This window comes from Antechinus flavipes, chromosome 4 (genome assembly GCF_016432865.1).
Source record: "Antechinus flavipes isolate AdamAnt ecotype Samford, QLD, Australia chromosome 4, AdamAnt_v2, whole genome shotgun sequence".
NCBI lineage: Eukaryota > Metazoa > Chordata > Mammalia > Dasyuromorphia > Dasyuridae > Antechinus > Antechinus flavipes.
Genome location: NC_067401.1, coordinates 461489924 through 461504942, shown reverse-complemented (window position 1 = coordinate 461504942; position 15019 = coordinate 461489924). Strand labels below are relative to the sequence as shown.

At 39.4% G+C, this 15019-nt stretch overlaps 1 protein-coding gene across 3 annotated transcripts in view; it reads left to right on the top strand.

The window, feature by feature from the left end:
- Positions 1–15019, top strand: part of DNAJC6 (DnaJ heat shock protein family (Hsp40) member C6) — a 163930-nt gene that overhangs the window by 132272 nt on the left and 16639 nt on the right. For all 3 annotated transcript variants that reach the window (XM_051999494.1, XM_051999493.1, XM_051999492.1), the window contains 2 exons: positions 699–1139; positions 7143–7292. In XM_051999494.1, coding sequence (XP_051855454.1) covers positions 699–1139; positions 7143–7292 — 591 coding nt within the window. The remainder of the gene's footprint in view (positions 1–698; positions 1140–7142; positions 7293–15019) is intronic.

Here is a 15019-nt window from a genome sequence, read left to right as displayed (position 1 = left end):
ACAAGCTTCCTCTGAGCTCTCCCCGTTTCCTGGTTTCTTCTTCCCCACGGCTGGAAAGATGATTTAGGGTTTTCTTTTCAAAAGCCTCCCTTGAGGACCACTAGTGAGGGATGTCAGTAAAGAACAGGCTGTTCTGCTTAATCCAGTCCCCTCAGTGCCTGGCTCCCTCTTCTCTCCTGGAATTATTTGTGCTTGAGAGTGTTAAAAACTCCAAGTTGCTTTGGAAGGTGACTAGCCAGCAAAGTGAAGGGCTTGGAGCTCAGGGCATAGGAAGATCATTGAAAGATCTGGGAGTAGTCTTGGGGAAGGAAGACTCAAAGGGAACTTGGGTAGATATTTTCAAATATCCCAGTTTATCACTTGGAAGAGTGAGTAGATGAGATTCTCGATCCTAGTAGGTAGAATCCTCTTAAAGGGTAGAAATTGCAAAAAGAGAGAGAGGTTAGATATCAGAAAAAAACTTCCCATCAATGAATTGGAGCTGCCAGAAGTGGAGAGGGCTGCTTCAGGAGGGGGTGGGCTCCCCTTCTCCTTCTCTGGAGACTGTCAAGCTAAGACTGAATGGTCACTCATTAGAAGTGGTAGAAGGTTGGTCCGAGGATGATTGTACGAGATGGCCGCTCTGTCTCTTCTGACTCAAATGTTGAAAATTGTGTTTCTTTAGCCAAGAAACTAACTAGTTATTTGGAATTCCTCAGATCAGAAATCTGACAAGGCCAGCAGCCACCCCACCTCCGAAGACCGGGCGGCCCTCGTTCACGAGGAGAGCGAACAATCAGACGATGAGCTCCTCTCTCTCTCAAGCCAGCACAGTAACGCCAGTGGGGACAAACCTCCTGCTGCATCGAAACATAAGAAGCCGCAGGAGGCGCCTCCCCCTCCGCCCCCTGAAGATGTGGACCTTCTGGGGCTCGAGGGAAGTCCCAGCAAGACTTTCTCTTCACAGCCTATGGCTCCCCCCACCAATTCAGACTTGTTGAGTGACCTGTTTGGGGGCGGAGGCACAACAGCGCCCACTCAGGCTGGACCTCCAGGGGTGGAGGATGTGTTCCATCCGAGCGGCCCGGGATCAGCCCACTCAACGCCCCGACGATCCGCCGCTTCTGGCTCGCCGTCCCCCTCCTCGAGAGTGGGAGAAGGTAACTCTCTCTATGTAGCATCCTCCAGCTTAAGGCAGATCCATGGTGCTGGTCCTGACCCAGTTGTACTGTTTTCATGATTTGGAGGCTAACATCCCAAGAGGTCCTAGAAAGAGTAATTAGTGGGGGGTCATTTTTCAAGACACACACAGCATGGGAGACATGAATGCTTTCATTCACCATGCTTTTTTTCCTTCCAGAATGTAACAGCCTGACTTCTTTAGCTATTGCTGCTGATAATAACAGCAACAGCAATCATAACTTAGATTATCACAGTGTAGTCCTATTTGCACAATACTTTTCTTACCATAACCCCCTCAGGCAGGTAGTGAAGTATTGTAATCTCCATTTTAAAGAGAAGGAAAACTAAGATACAAATATAAAAATGACTTTCACAGGCTCAGTCTTAATAAGGATCAAGGCTGAGATTTAAATCCAGGTCTTTTTACTCTAAATCCAACAGGCTTTCTTCTTCCCTGATCTGTGGCATCTGTAGGAATAGGCAAATCCATTGTCAGACATTTATTAAGCACCTATTGTATGTCTGGTACTGACAGATTCTGGTAATATAAAGACCAAAATTAAACAGATCTTGCCCCCAAGGAGAGTCCCTTCTATTGAAGGGTAAGAGAGCATATACACAAATAGGTCAGTGTAAAGTAGATACAAGAAAATGGGAAGCCAAAGATTATTCCAATGACAAGTGATTCAGGATTTAGGAGACTCTGACAACTCATCCTCTTTCTGTTATCTTCCCATAATTGATGTTTTGAAGAAACCAGATTCTAAAATTGAAGAAAAGGATGAGCTCCATTCTCAGTTACTGAGAGAACTGGCAGACATGATACCTTTCAAAGATTTTTGAAGGCTCATGGATTACAGGCCTAGAGAGGGGGAAATATCAGAAAAGAAATGAGAGCAGAACTATCTGCAAACTATAGATAGTGAATTCTTGTCTTAGATTTATGGAGAACTTCCAGAATAGATGATTAAAAAGACATGGGGGGGAAAGAAAAAGAGAGAGAGAGAGAGAGAGGAAGGAAGGGAGGAGGGAAGGAGAAAAGGAAGAAGGAAGAAAGAAAGAAAAAGCAAGCAAGAAAGACAGAAAAAGCAAGAAACATAGAAAAAGAAAGAGATACGAAAAAAAGCAAGAAAGATAGAAAAAAGGAAGAAAGAGATAGAGGGAGGGAGGAAGGAAGTAAGTAAGGAAGAAAGAAAGAACAAAGCAAGGAAGGAAGAAAAGAGGGAGGGAAGGAGGGAAGGAAGGAAGGAGGGAAGAAAGAAAAAGAAAAAGGAAAGAAGGAAGGAAGGAGGGAAGGAAGAAAGAAAAAGGAAAGAAGGAAGGAAGGAAGAGAAAAAGGAAGGAAAGAAGGAAGGAAGGAAGAAAACCAGTCAGACAAGGGGAAAGTGCACACACAGGTAAAATCAAGGAGAAACGGAGAAGAGTAAACAATGTGAGCTGGACCAGGTTTGTTGGTCCAACCCCTTTGTTTTAAGGGTGAAACTAGAGACGAGTCAAGGATTTGCTTTAAGTCACATTGCTGGTTAGTGCTCATGATTGGGTCTCTTGGTCATTGAATGCTCTTCCATGATATCACAATGCTTCCAGTTGTTCCTCATTCAAGTTTCCAGCACTAATCATGAGCATGAATCACACTCTCCAAATGTCTGCAGTTTTGATCTAGAGCTGTGAGCCTTGTTTTATATTGATTTTATCAATAAATTAATGCCAAATCCAAGGCTTACAATCCTTGAAAATAGCCTTGTAAGCATAGTGGCTTGCTGACATGACTACTGCTTGAGTTATATGAGCTGTTTAATCACCCAAGCCATCTTCTTCCCTCTAACATTTATAGCATGGCTGATGAACTGTTATGGGCTAGACCTTGGTCCAGAGCAGCTCAGTCTGACAACAATCAGAGCACAAAGTGAGCCTTGGAGTGGCAGAATTTTATGCTTTTAAAGATAGAAGGAAACTTAGTAGGGATGTAATTCAAATCTGCACTAAGGTCACACAGCCTGTAAGAAGCAGAGCTAGTCCTGAGATTTAAAGCAAGGTCTTTTAACTCCAAGACAAGGTATTGGATGCTCTGCCAGACTGCCTCCCACTCCCATGCTAGCCAGCTTCAGCTCACCGAGATAAAGTAACTTCTTTGCAGAAAAGTTTCTAAGTTCTAGTGTTAGGATGGCACCTGTTATATGGTCTTGATGCTCACATAATCTCAAATGGCTTTAACTCATTGTACGATTATACAAACAGGAATAGGTAATGTTTAATCTCAGAAAGTGTGTTCTTTGCCCTCCTTGGACGTAGAAATTAAGTTTTATGTTGTGACTCAGTTGGAACAAATCCCTTCTCAGTGCTTGATCCATTCCAACTTGAACCTTAAGATCACTCAGACTCGGTCTTTCACTGTACAATTGAAAAACTTAATGCCCAAAATATTAAATTCCACTTAATAAATACTTAAGCCCCATTATGTATAAAACACTGTGTTAGGCACATAAAAATCAAATAGACCATGTCCTCAATGAGCTTACATTCTATCAAGGGAATGCAACATGTATACACATAAATAACTACAAAGCAATTTCAGAAGGAAAGAATGGTAATGTTCTGGGAGATCAGGAAAGAGCTAGCAAAGGACTTTGTAACTGAGCTATGTTTGGAAGGGATCGTACCAGAGGAAAGGATTTATAGCTTCACCAAAGTTACAGCTGGTTGTATCTTTGATTATAAGCTTGAGCTGGACCATTTAAAACTTTACTCCTCATTTTATATATGGAAGTTGAGCCCCGCTCCAAAGTTAGATAACTTATTTAATGTCCCAAAGTCAGAAAATGACGATGATCTGAGATTTGGACACAAGTCTTCAGACTCAAAATCCAGCATCTTTCTTTCCTAATGGTAGAACCTTTTCTAGAGATCCAATTCAGTTCCATTATTGTGCTGACAAAGAAGTGAAGGAAGTGAATGGTAAAAGTTCTTACCCAAGCTCATTCATTTAGTCAGTAGAGCTCAAGTTTAGATTAGAGAACCTGACTGTCTAGTCCTGCTCCAGGGAGTTTTCCGCCATATTGCACAGTCATACCCATCTACTTTCTGTTTCATTATCATAGTTGATCCCTTTGTCTTTTGAAACAATTAGAAGGAGGGACGATGGGGTGATGGAAGAGTGGTGGATTTGCAGTTGGAGGCCTGGGTTCACATCCCAACACTTGTACCTACTGTGTGTGGGACCTTTGGGTCTCTTTAGGAACAGATTGCCTTTAGAGGTACCACACGGGTAATGGGATGAGTGAGGGACTCTCTGGATGAAATCTGGGTTCAAATCTGGTCTTTGTCACTTCCTTGCTGGATGATCGTTGGGCAAACCTCGTAATATCCATCAGCCTCAAGTTCTTATTTGCAAAATGGGGATAAGGGTACCCACCTTTTTGAGGGTGCTCACAAGGATCAAATAATACAGGGCATGTAAAGGGCTCTAAAAAGGTTAAAGTGTCTTGTCCATATGAGCTAGAGATATTTTCATTATTGTTTCATTATCTGTAAAATGAGGAAATTACAGTAAATGGTCTCGAAGATCTGTTCTAGTTCTGTCTTTGGACTTGGAGGAGGCAGTATGGTGTGGTAGATACATACTAACAAGGCCAGTTTTCAACCTGAGTCCTGTGCTACTTTGTAAACTTGTTAAGTTATAGTTCCTGATTTGCATGAGTGAAGGGAATTTATACACCAGGAATTCTCTAACTAGAAGATGTCAAGAATAGATAGATCAACTTCAACAAGAAAAATCAATATAAAATCCTAGAAAAGTTTCCTTACCTTGGGCTCCTGTATTTTATAGCATTTTTTAAAGGAAGGTGCCCAAGTGCTTTGAGATAGCAAGTTTTCTCTTGATAGGAATTGTATTTCCTATTTTATCTATAAATTATTCTATCTATGTACATCAATAAGGGATAGGATGGAGATCATTCAAAAAAATCTGATCATTCTATTTTCTTTTTTCTTTTCTGTTTTCCCCCAATATAGAAAGTCACTGAGTTATGTTAGAAAGAAACCTGACTTGGAGTCTGAAAAACCTGGATTCCTTTTTTTTTTTTTTAAACTTTTCACTCTAATTCTTTTTTTTTTTTAAATAACTTTTTATTGATAGAACCCATGCTAAGGTAATTTTTTACAGCATTATCCCTTGTACTCACTTCTGTTCCGATTTTTCCCCTCCCTTCCTCCACCCCTTCCCCCAGATGGCAAGCAGTCCTTTATATGTTAAATAGGTTACAGTATATCCTGGATACAATATATGTTTGCAGAACCGAACAGTTCTCTTGTTGCACAGGGAGAATTGGATTCAGAAGGTAGAAATAACCCGGGAAGAAAAACAAAAATGCAAGCAGTTTATATTCATTTCTCAGTGTTCTTTCTTTGGGTGTCGCTGCTTCTGTCCATCCTTGATCAATTGAAACTGAATTAGTTCTCTTTATTGAAGCAATCCACTTCCATCAGAATACATCCTCAAACAGTATCATTGTTGAGGTATATAATGATTTCCTGGTTCTGCTCATTTCACTCAGCATCAGTTCATGTAAGTCTCGCCAGTCCTCTCTGTATTCATCCCGCTGGTCATTTCTTACAGAACAATAATATTCCATAACATTCATAGACCACAATTTACTCAACCATTCTCCAATTGATGGGCATCCATTCATTTTCCAGCTTCTAGCCACCACAAACAGGGCTGCCACAAACATTTTGGCACATACAGGTCCCTTTCCCTTCTTTCGTATCTCTTTGGGGTATAAGCCAGTAGAAACACTGCTGGATCAAAAGGGTATGCACAGTTTGATAACTTTTTGAGCACAGTCTGGATTCCTCTTACAGCTCTGCTATTTAATTGCTGTTTGACTTTAGTGAAGACATTTACCTTCTCAGGGCCTCAGTTTCTTCATCTGTAAAATGAAAGGATGTACTAGATCTGTGTTTCTTAACTTTTTGTGGGTGTATATCCTGGATCCCTTGGGCAGCTTAGAATCATGTTTTTAAACTTCATAAAATAAAATCACCAGATTATGAAGAGAGTCCGGTATGTGGAAAAGCAATGATCAATAATTGATGAGTGAAAGGGTGAGTGAATGAATAGTTCCCTGTTCTCAGGTTACAAAAACCTCAGATTAGATAAACTCCAAAGATTCTATGCAGTTTGAAATCAATGATGCTAAAGCAAAGTCAGCCCAGAAGCTGGGGTTCATGGGCATGAGCCAATCTTATCTTACCAATGGAAATAGAAGTTCTTTGTTGACTGAGTGATCTTATTTTGTAGATGATGAACCTGAGGCTTATAAGTAACTCCCAAAGTCCCATGAGTGTAGTGAAGGGGAGAAACAGAATTTGAACCTGGGTCCTCTAACTATATGTAGCACATTTTCCATTGCACCAAGTCATTCTTCCCCTATACACAATTTGATCTTTACTCAAGAAGGGTGGGCCAAAATGGTGTAGCTACTGACAGTCTTTAACTCCTCCAGCAGGTAGAAACAATTAGTTTAACATCTAATTTACTGAGAATAACTAACTAAAAGAGAAAGTAACCAGAGGGGGATTTCCTCTCTGGTTTTTGAGTTGGTCTTACCCTGTTTTTTCCATGTCCTCCAATTCTCACAGCCCTGACTCCAGTAGTAGCCTTGACAACAGTAATTTCATGGTGTCTTGGGATTTTCCTCAGTGAGACTATTTTCCTCTCTGTTCTCCACAGGGATCAGGTTCCCAAGTCTCTGTCTTTCTGTCACCTTGGAGGATAATCCTGGGGTCTTTCTCGATGTACTTTATTAATCTTGATTCTGTCTCCAGATTCACTCATCCAAAGTTCATATGTAGTTTTTGCTCAAGATATCAGATTTGTGGGTCTTGCCTCTGCTCTATTATATGTTGTCACCAACATTGGAAGAAAAAAATGATCTTATTCCACAAAAAAAGCCAATTATCTTTTCTTTTTTCCCTTCCAGCTGCAACCTTTGACCCATTTGGAGCTCCTTCCAAACCATCTGGTCCAGATTTACTGGGTTCTTTTCTGAGCACATCAAATGCCGCTAGTGATCCCTTTCTTCAGGCCAGAAGTCCTTCACCCACAGTTCATAGCGACCCCTTTAATTTAGGTAAGAAATAAAGCATTTTTCTACTTCTTTTTGAATATTGAGTGAGAAGATTGGGGATCTTCTCCATTTGCATTTATGAAATATATATATATATTTGTTCAACACCATTTAAAACCAGAGCTTTCTGCTGGAAAGGGGAGAATACCTTTTACACTAAAACACTTTTCTCCACTAGAGCATGGTACCTCACTCATGATTTTGATGCCCCATTATAAATGTTCTATATTATATTGACTTTGGTGATTTCATTAAGAGAAGCTTATACCAACTGGATGAGTAAGATTATATCTGAATTTTCCTTGTCTAATGGTAGGTCATTAACAAAGGAACATTGGGAGAGTTGTAAAGTAACTAACAACTACCCTACCTTTATGAATTTTTGACTATGATTTCTATTCTGATGTATATTGGAAAGGCCTAATATAGTGTTGGTCAATCTGTGAATTGGATCAATGATTCTGAAAAATAATTTGTAACTATGCAAGAAAAACCACTGATGAATTCATTTCCATTGACTCAGTGATCTTATAAATGGATGTATACTGCAAATAGGACACTGACTTAACAGAATAGAGCTGGAAGTGGGTGGCCGGAAGGCCATTAGATGAGCAATCATCATTATTGTTGGGACCATTTTCTTTTCTTATCTTTACAAAGAAAAGTTAGTTATATTATGAACTATTCAGCACAGTAGTTTCCATGGCAAAAAACACAAAACAAGAAATCTGAAATGAAGTAGGTACTCATCCACTGGGGGATAACTAAACTGATTATAATTGAATATAGCTATATTCTATATACATGTATATAGAATATATGCTTTATATGTATATACATATATATATTATATATATACTATATAAGAAATGTTGAGTTTTAACAATTCAGAGAAGCATTGGAATGAGTGAGGAAAGCAGAATCAAAAGAACGATAAATATAATATTCATCATAACATAAATTAAGACGATTCCAAAAGGCAACTGGACTCGGATTAATGATCCTTCTTGGTTCCTGAGAATAAAGGATATTACATACATCCCCATGATTGGGCATTATAATTGTGGAATGTAATACACTAATTGACTCAATTGACTTTTATTTAACTATTTTTCTCTGGTGCCCGTGAATATTCACTATGGGGATGATATTATAACAATTAACTATGGTATTCAAGAAAAAAAAAAGCAATCAAAAGTCTTAATAAAAATGTAGAGGGAAATGCCTTAAGCTGAATTTGTTGGACAGTACACACAAGATTCACTGGAAACTGTGTCTGGCTGCTAAGTGAACTCTCACCAAAGACTCTACCTGTATAAAAGGGCTTCCTAAAGTGAGCACCCAGCCTAAATTACATGCAAATAATGTGCTCTTTAAGCAACTCAAGAGTTCTAGAGAGAAGCTTGTCAGGTATCTTGCTTTTGATAACACAGGATGTACCACAGGCAGGAATCAAATATAGGTCTTCACAATTCTGTGGGCAGCTATCGATTCACTGCATCACTGCCTCTGATGGTCTTAGTTACAAATGGAAAACATAGGGACAGAAATGCAAATCTTTGAGACATCTTTAAATCTCTTATTCATAATATTCATTTATAATCCCATGACACTTTGCATTCAACTATTCCTTAGTTGTTGGACGTAAACTTTGTTTCTAGTTCTTTGCAGCAGTAGAATGAGGCTGGAAATACTTTTTTATGTATGAATGTTTTCCCTTTCTTGGACTATTTTGAAGTATAAGTCTGATATAATAGTAATCTCATTAGTTATGAAGTTTTGTGATTTCTGGAGTGTAGTTTCCAGTTGTTCTCCAGGAAGGATGGACTAATTCTGAGCCCCACCATCAGTTTCCCACATGCCTTCCTTCCCACAGCCCCTCCAACATGTCCTCTTCCCCCTTTTATCCTCCTTGTCAATTTGGTATGAGGTAAAACCTTAGAGCTCTCTTTAAATTCTTATTACTTTATGCTTTGATCGCTTGCCTTCCTTCAATCGAAAACTGCCTTTTCATATCCTTGCGTACTTTTTTTTTTCAACATTTGCTTTTTATAAGATTTTGTGTTCCAAATTTTTCTCCCTTCCTTCTTCCCATTTCCCTCCCCAAGATGGCAAGCAAACTGAAATGGGTTAGACAGGTGCAATCATCCTAGACGTAGCTCCCCATTAATCATGTTGTGAAAGAAAAATAAATGGGGAAAACCATGAAAAAGAAGCAAAGAAAATGAAAATCGTCTGCTTTGATCCGCATTCAGACGCCATTATTATCTTTTCTGGATGTGGATGCCATTTTCTATCAAGAGTCTTTAGGAATTGCTTTGACTCCTTTTCCATCCACATAGCTTTTTCCTGTGGGCATGAGTTTAGAGAGTACATCTGTGGGCTGAGCTTAATGACTCTGGGATCAGGAGACTAGAACATGGTGCTGATCATGGTGCTAAATCACTAGACCAACATCAGAGATTGAATCATCATTCATCCAATTAAATTTAAAGAACATTTATAAAGTATCTACTATCTGGAAGATTCTGTAAAAGCTGAAAACAGCAACAATAGATTCAAATAGGTTGAGATGCTGAAGGTCAAGTTTTGATTTTGATTTTGATTTTGAACCCAGATACTAATTAGTATCTCATCTATCTTTCAGTTTAAAGTAAATCATCCAGATGTTATTTTTTTTTCATTCTTTCCCCAACTTTTTCTGTTAAATTTCTAAACCAGAGAGTGTTAAAACATGGATGTCTCACTCTTCTGCTTTCCTGCAGTAGAACTAACCCTAGAGCTGAGGATGTTTGCTCAGTATTTGGGGAAAATGAAGCTAATAGTCAAATGTGGAACACCAGCATAGTTGGTAAAAGGGAATTGTCCTCATGGAATCGGGGTTGTCTACATGTCTATCTAATATTATTCATTCACTTATATAGAATCTTTGGAACTGGTTCATTTTTTGGTAATACTAGCAAGTTAGTAAATATCTCAGAACCTCAGTTTCCTTGTCTATAAAATGGGAATAATAATATACATTTATATATTTACATATATATATATAATATATTTACAAGTTCTACTCTGCAAGAAGTTTCCATCATTTTAAAAGGCTTTGTGTGGGTTAAAAAGTCCTTAACAAAACAAAACAAAAAGTAAATAAAAGTTTATAGAACCTAATGGCATTTCCATCTTGTTGCTCATTTCAAGGGCAGGAGTTCAGAAAAAAAAGGCTTTTTTAGGGAAAATGAATTAAAATAATAGCTAACATTTATATTGCACTTACTATATGCCAAGCCCTGTGCTAAGTGCTTTGCAGTTATTTCATTTGAGCCTCACAATAATCCTAGAAGGGAGGTGCTATTATTGACTGCTTTACAGATGAGAAAACTGAGGCAGACAGCAGGTAAGTGACTTGCCCAGGATCACACAGCTATTTGAACCACCAGGCTTGTAATGAGATTCAATATTCCTGAGTTCAAATATGACTTCAGACAATTGTTAGCTGTGTGACACTGGGCAAATCACTTTATCCTGCTTGCCTCAGTTTCCTTATCTGTAAAATGGACAGGAGAAAGAAATGACAAATCACTCCATTATCTTCCACAAGAAAACTTCATGGAGCCATGGAGAGTTGCAGACCACTGAAAAATGACTCAATAACAACTTCCACAATCCAGAATTCATGCTCTACATCGCGCCACCTAGTGGCTCCATAATAAAATGCACTGTCAAGAGGAGGAATTCATAAAATTGTTCTTGTATTGGGAACCCCTTTGGTAATTTGGAGAAATCTATGAACTCCTTCTAATAATAATGATTGTAAATGAGTAAAATAAATCAGAGAAGATTAGAAATGAAACAGGTTAGGTTGATTTCATTACCAGAATTGTTTTAAAAATCTGTGGACCTTAAGCTAATTTAGATGGATGAAGGAGCTTTGGTCCTGGGCCTTAGGCAGGCTCCCTCTGGATTTTTAGTGTCTTCCTTCTGGACACTAGACTCCGTTGGGGCGGGGGGGATGTTGCCAAAATAGAGCATATACAGGTGAGTGAGGAGGAGGATGGAGAGACTGACATTCAGGTCATAAGAAGGTTGGTTGAAACAAGAGGGGAGATTTAGTCTGAAGAAGAGAAGATGTGGAGATTGAGCTCAGCTCTTTGAAGGGCTGTGGTAAGGAAGCTGGATTAGGTTTCTTCCACCAAACTCCAGGGGACAAGCCGAAGACCACAGAGTTCAAGTTAGAGACCGATTTGTAGACTTCTTAAAAAATTTCCCAACATTTGAGGCTATTACAAATTAGCTGGTGATGTAGTTTGGAGGCCGTGGTCCTTCATTAATGGAGGCCTTCAAGCAGAGCATGGATGACTGCTTTTCAGGGCTGCCCTAAAGGCAAGTCTCGTTGAAATGCAGGTTGAATGAGATGCACTTTGAGCTATGATCCTATCAAATAAGTCCATAAAAATGTGAGAAATTATTATCATTTATAACATTCAATCTATTTTCTCTCCATCTCATGCATCTCAAGTGGCAGACTCTATTGCAGGGTTCCTTAAGCTTTTTCTCCTCACAATTCCTTTTTTTTTCCTGAGAAATTTGTACATGAATCCTAGGTATATAAAATAAGTCTGCAAATCAAACATTTAATGATCATAACTCATAATTTTATGACTGTCACGTTTAGCTATGAGACCCTATATGGGGTCATGACCTATAGTTTAAGAAACTGGCTGAATTGAAATCTAAGTCCAGTTTCTCACATGGCAAGTATGTAATAATATAGTTATCTTTGCTCTTTTTATCAGCAGCTGCCCTAGTTCCTTAGTCTTAAGATCCAAAGGCCAATAGAGGGGTTTTCAGCATCTAATAAAATGACTCTATTAAAACCCTGATCAAGGGGATCAGTTTACACGTTTATAATGCCCTTTTTTCAGGAGAGGGAGAGCTAATAAGGACCTGAGTGCTGCAAGTTGATGGGAGATTTTTCTGCTGATTAAGCAGAAGCACCAACTGACCATTTCTGAAATTTATCGTATCCCAGCATGACATCCTCAACATCTGTAAATTTTCACATAAACGCAGTCCCGACACCCCCTTGCATTTTACGTTGTCACGCTCGCTGATCCAGTGACTCGGAAAGCTTGACAAGCTCTTTAACGATAGTCAGACATGTTTGGTTGGGGAAGTTGCACAATTATTTCTGCAGAGAAAATCATTGAGATAGAAGAGATCGTGTTTTTTTTCTCTCCGTTTTCTTTCAAGCATAAGAGTTTTAAGAAGTAGAAGGAAGGCAAATGTGTAGTTGGAGTTCTTTTGTAGGATGATTTTGAGATAGAGAAAAGAACGTGAGAGCTGGAAGTGACTTTGAGACCCAGCATGTTAGGCCATAGAACATAAAGCTGGGAGGAACCTTGAGACCCAGCTATTAGGCATAGAACATAAAGCTGGGCGGAACCTTGAGACCCAGCTTATTAGGCATAGAACATAAAGCTGGGCAGAACCTTGAGACCCAGCATGTTAGGCCATAGAACATTAAAGCTGGGAGGAACCTTGCGACCTAGCATATTTGAACATAGAATGTTCATCTTGTCATCTAGGGGATGGGATGAGGGGGAAGGAGAGGAAAATTTGGAATACAAGGTTTTGCAGGGGTCAATGTTGGAAAATTATCCATGTACATTTTTGAAAACTAAAAGCTCTAATAAAAATAAAAAAAAAACATAGAATGTTAGAGCTGGGAGGAACCTTGACACCTAGCATGTTAGAACATAGAAGGTGAAAAGGTTAGAGGGAATCTTGAGACCTAATGAAGTGGAAAAGCAGCCCAGATGGGGCCGTGAGAAACATAATCTTGAAACTCTGTAGTTAGGAGTTTGTTACTAGCTCTTCACGCCCTAATGCAGATAGTATTTTTTACACCCCCAGACGTGCTGCCCTAAAAAAACCCTGACCTTGACAACTTGATAAACATAAAGAAATACTGTCTTCTTGCCGTCTGGGAATGGTGCCCTGTGTGTGATAACCTTTACCTTCTGTCTAGAATAGAAATTCCTTTTATTATGACAGATGTATCAAGAAACATTTTGATGTCTCCCTCTTCTTTCTATAAACATGTGGCCCTGAGACCCTCATTCGCTGACTGGTGGGGTTCAGTCGCTAGCTAGCAATAAACGCTCTTAATTTTTCATTATTTTGGCTGTCCTGTATTTTCTCTCACATGGGCACTTCACTACCATGTTTGAATAGAACGTTAGCGTTGGGAGGAACCTTGAGATCTAGCATGTTAGGTCACAGAACATTAGAGCTGGGAGAGAATCTTGATCCTATTATGTTTGAACATAGAATGTTATATATTGGATTACTTGCCATTTAGGGGAGGGGATGGGAGGAAAGAAGGAAAATTTGGAACACAAGGTTTTACAAGGGTCAATGCTGGAAAGTTGTCCATGCATATGTTTTGAAAATAAAAAAGTAAAAAAAAAAAAAGAGTATAGAATATTAGAACTGGGAGGAACATTGAGACCTAGCATATTAGGATATAGAAATGTGGGAGCTTGGAGGGAATCTTGAGAACTAGCATGTTTGAATAGAACATTAGAATTGGGAGGAATCTTTGAGAGCCAGCATCTTGGGACATAAAATATTGGATCTGGGTGGAACCTTGAGACCTAGCACATAGAATATCAGAACATAGAATGTTGATTACAAAGAAGAGCTGACAAAACGGACCTCCCCTTCTGGTGAAGTGCTTAAGCCGCCTTCACCTGAAGACATCCAGGAGGCAGTGGGGCCCATGACCTGCTGGCCAGCTTGAATTATTCCCAGATTCTTACTGCTACTACTCTTCTGTCCGTTGTACCTCCTTCCTCCCAGCTAAGCTAAATGATGGCACTGGAAGTGACCTTGACCTTGAAGGTCATGTAGTCCAAAGCCTTCATTGTACTTGGGGGAAACTGAGGCTGAGAACTTGAGTGACTTGATTGATGCTTTAAAGAAAGAATTAGCAAAGAAGGTTTTCAACCAGAGTGTTCTGACTTCAAGCCTATTCTCTTTCCTATCTTATTTCTCTTTCCTGTTCCTAAATGGGGTTTATTTCTTTCCTGAGATAACTATGCCAGGGACGTCTTCTTTTCTAAAGTGGGGATTGGTATCTCAATGACCAGAGTACGCAAGAGTTCATGGATCTCCTCCCACATAATCACTGTTGTAGTTCAAGCCACCATGATGAACGTTTCCGTGGCCTTTCCAGCTCTCTAAGCATTTTATTAATCATTGTTTTCATTTCTCACAAAAATTCTGATGGGAATTGTTGTTGCTAGGGACCTCCAGGCCCATCAGAGCCTTTCAAGATTTTAATTTGAATTTATCTTTATTTATCAGTTGAGAGACATACGATAGCTTGCAGTGTATTATCGATGATGATTAGCCTCCCAGAGGGAGTAGAAGATGGTAGAGTGGATAGGATGTAACACAAACCCCACCTGGGTTGCTCACTTTCGTAAGCTCCAGAACAATTCACTTAACCTCACTGTGGCTCAGTTTCCTCATCTGCAAAGTAAAGAGAAAAGGATTCAGTGGGTCTCTAAGGTCCTCACCAACTCTATATCCTTGAACTGGGAAAGGCACCCATAGAAAAATTAATCGGCAGTTATGTATTAGTAACGTAGCTTGTGAATAAGTCGATTCATTTCTGAGCCTCAGTTTCTCATCATCTGTGGTCTGCCTTATAAGACTCAAATGAGGCC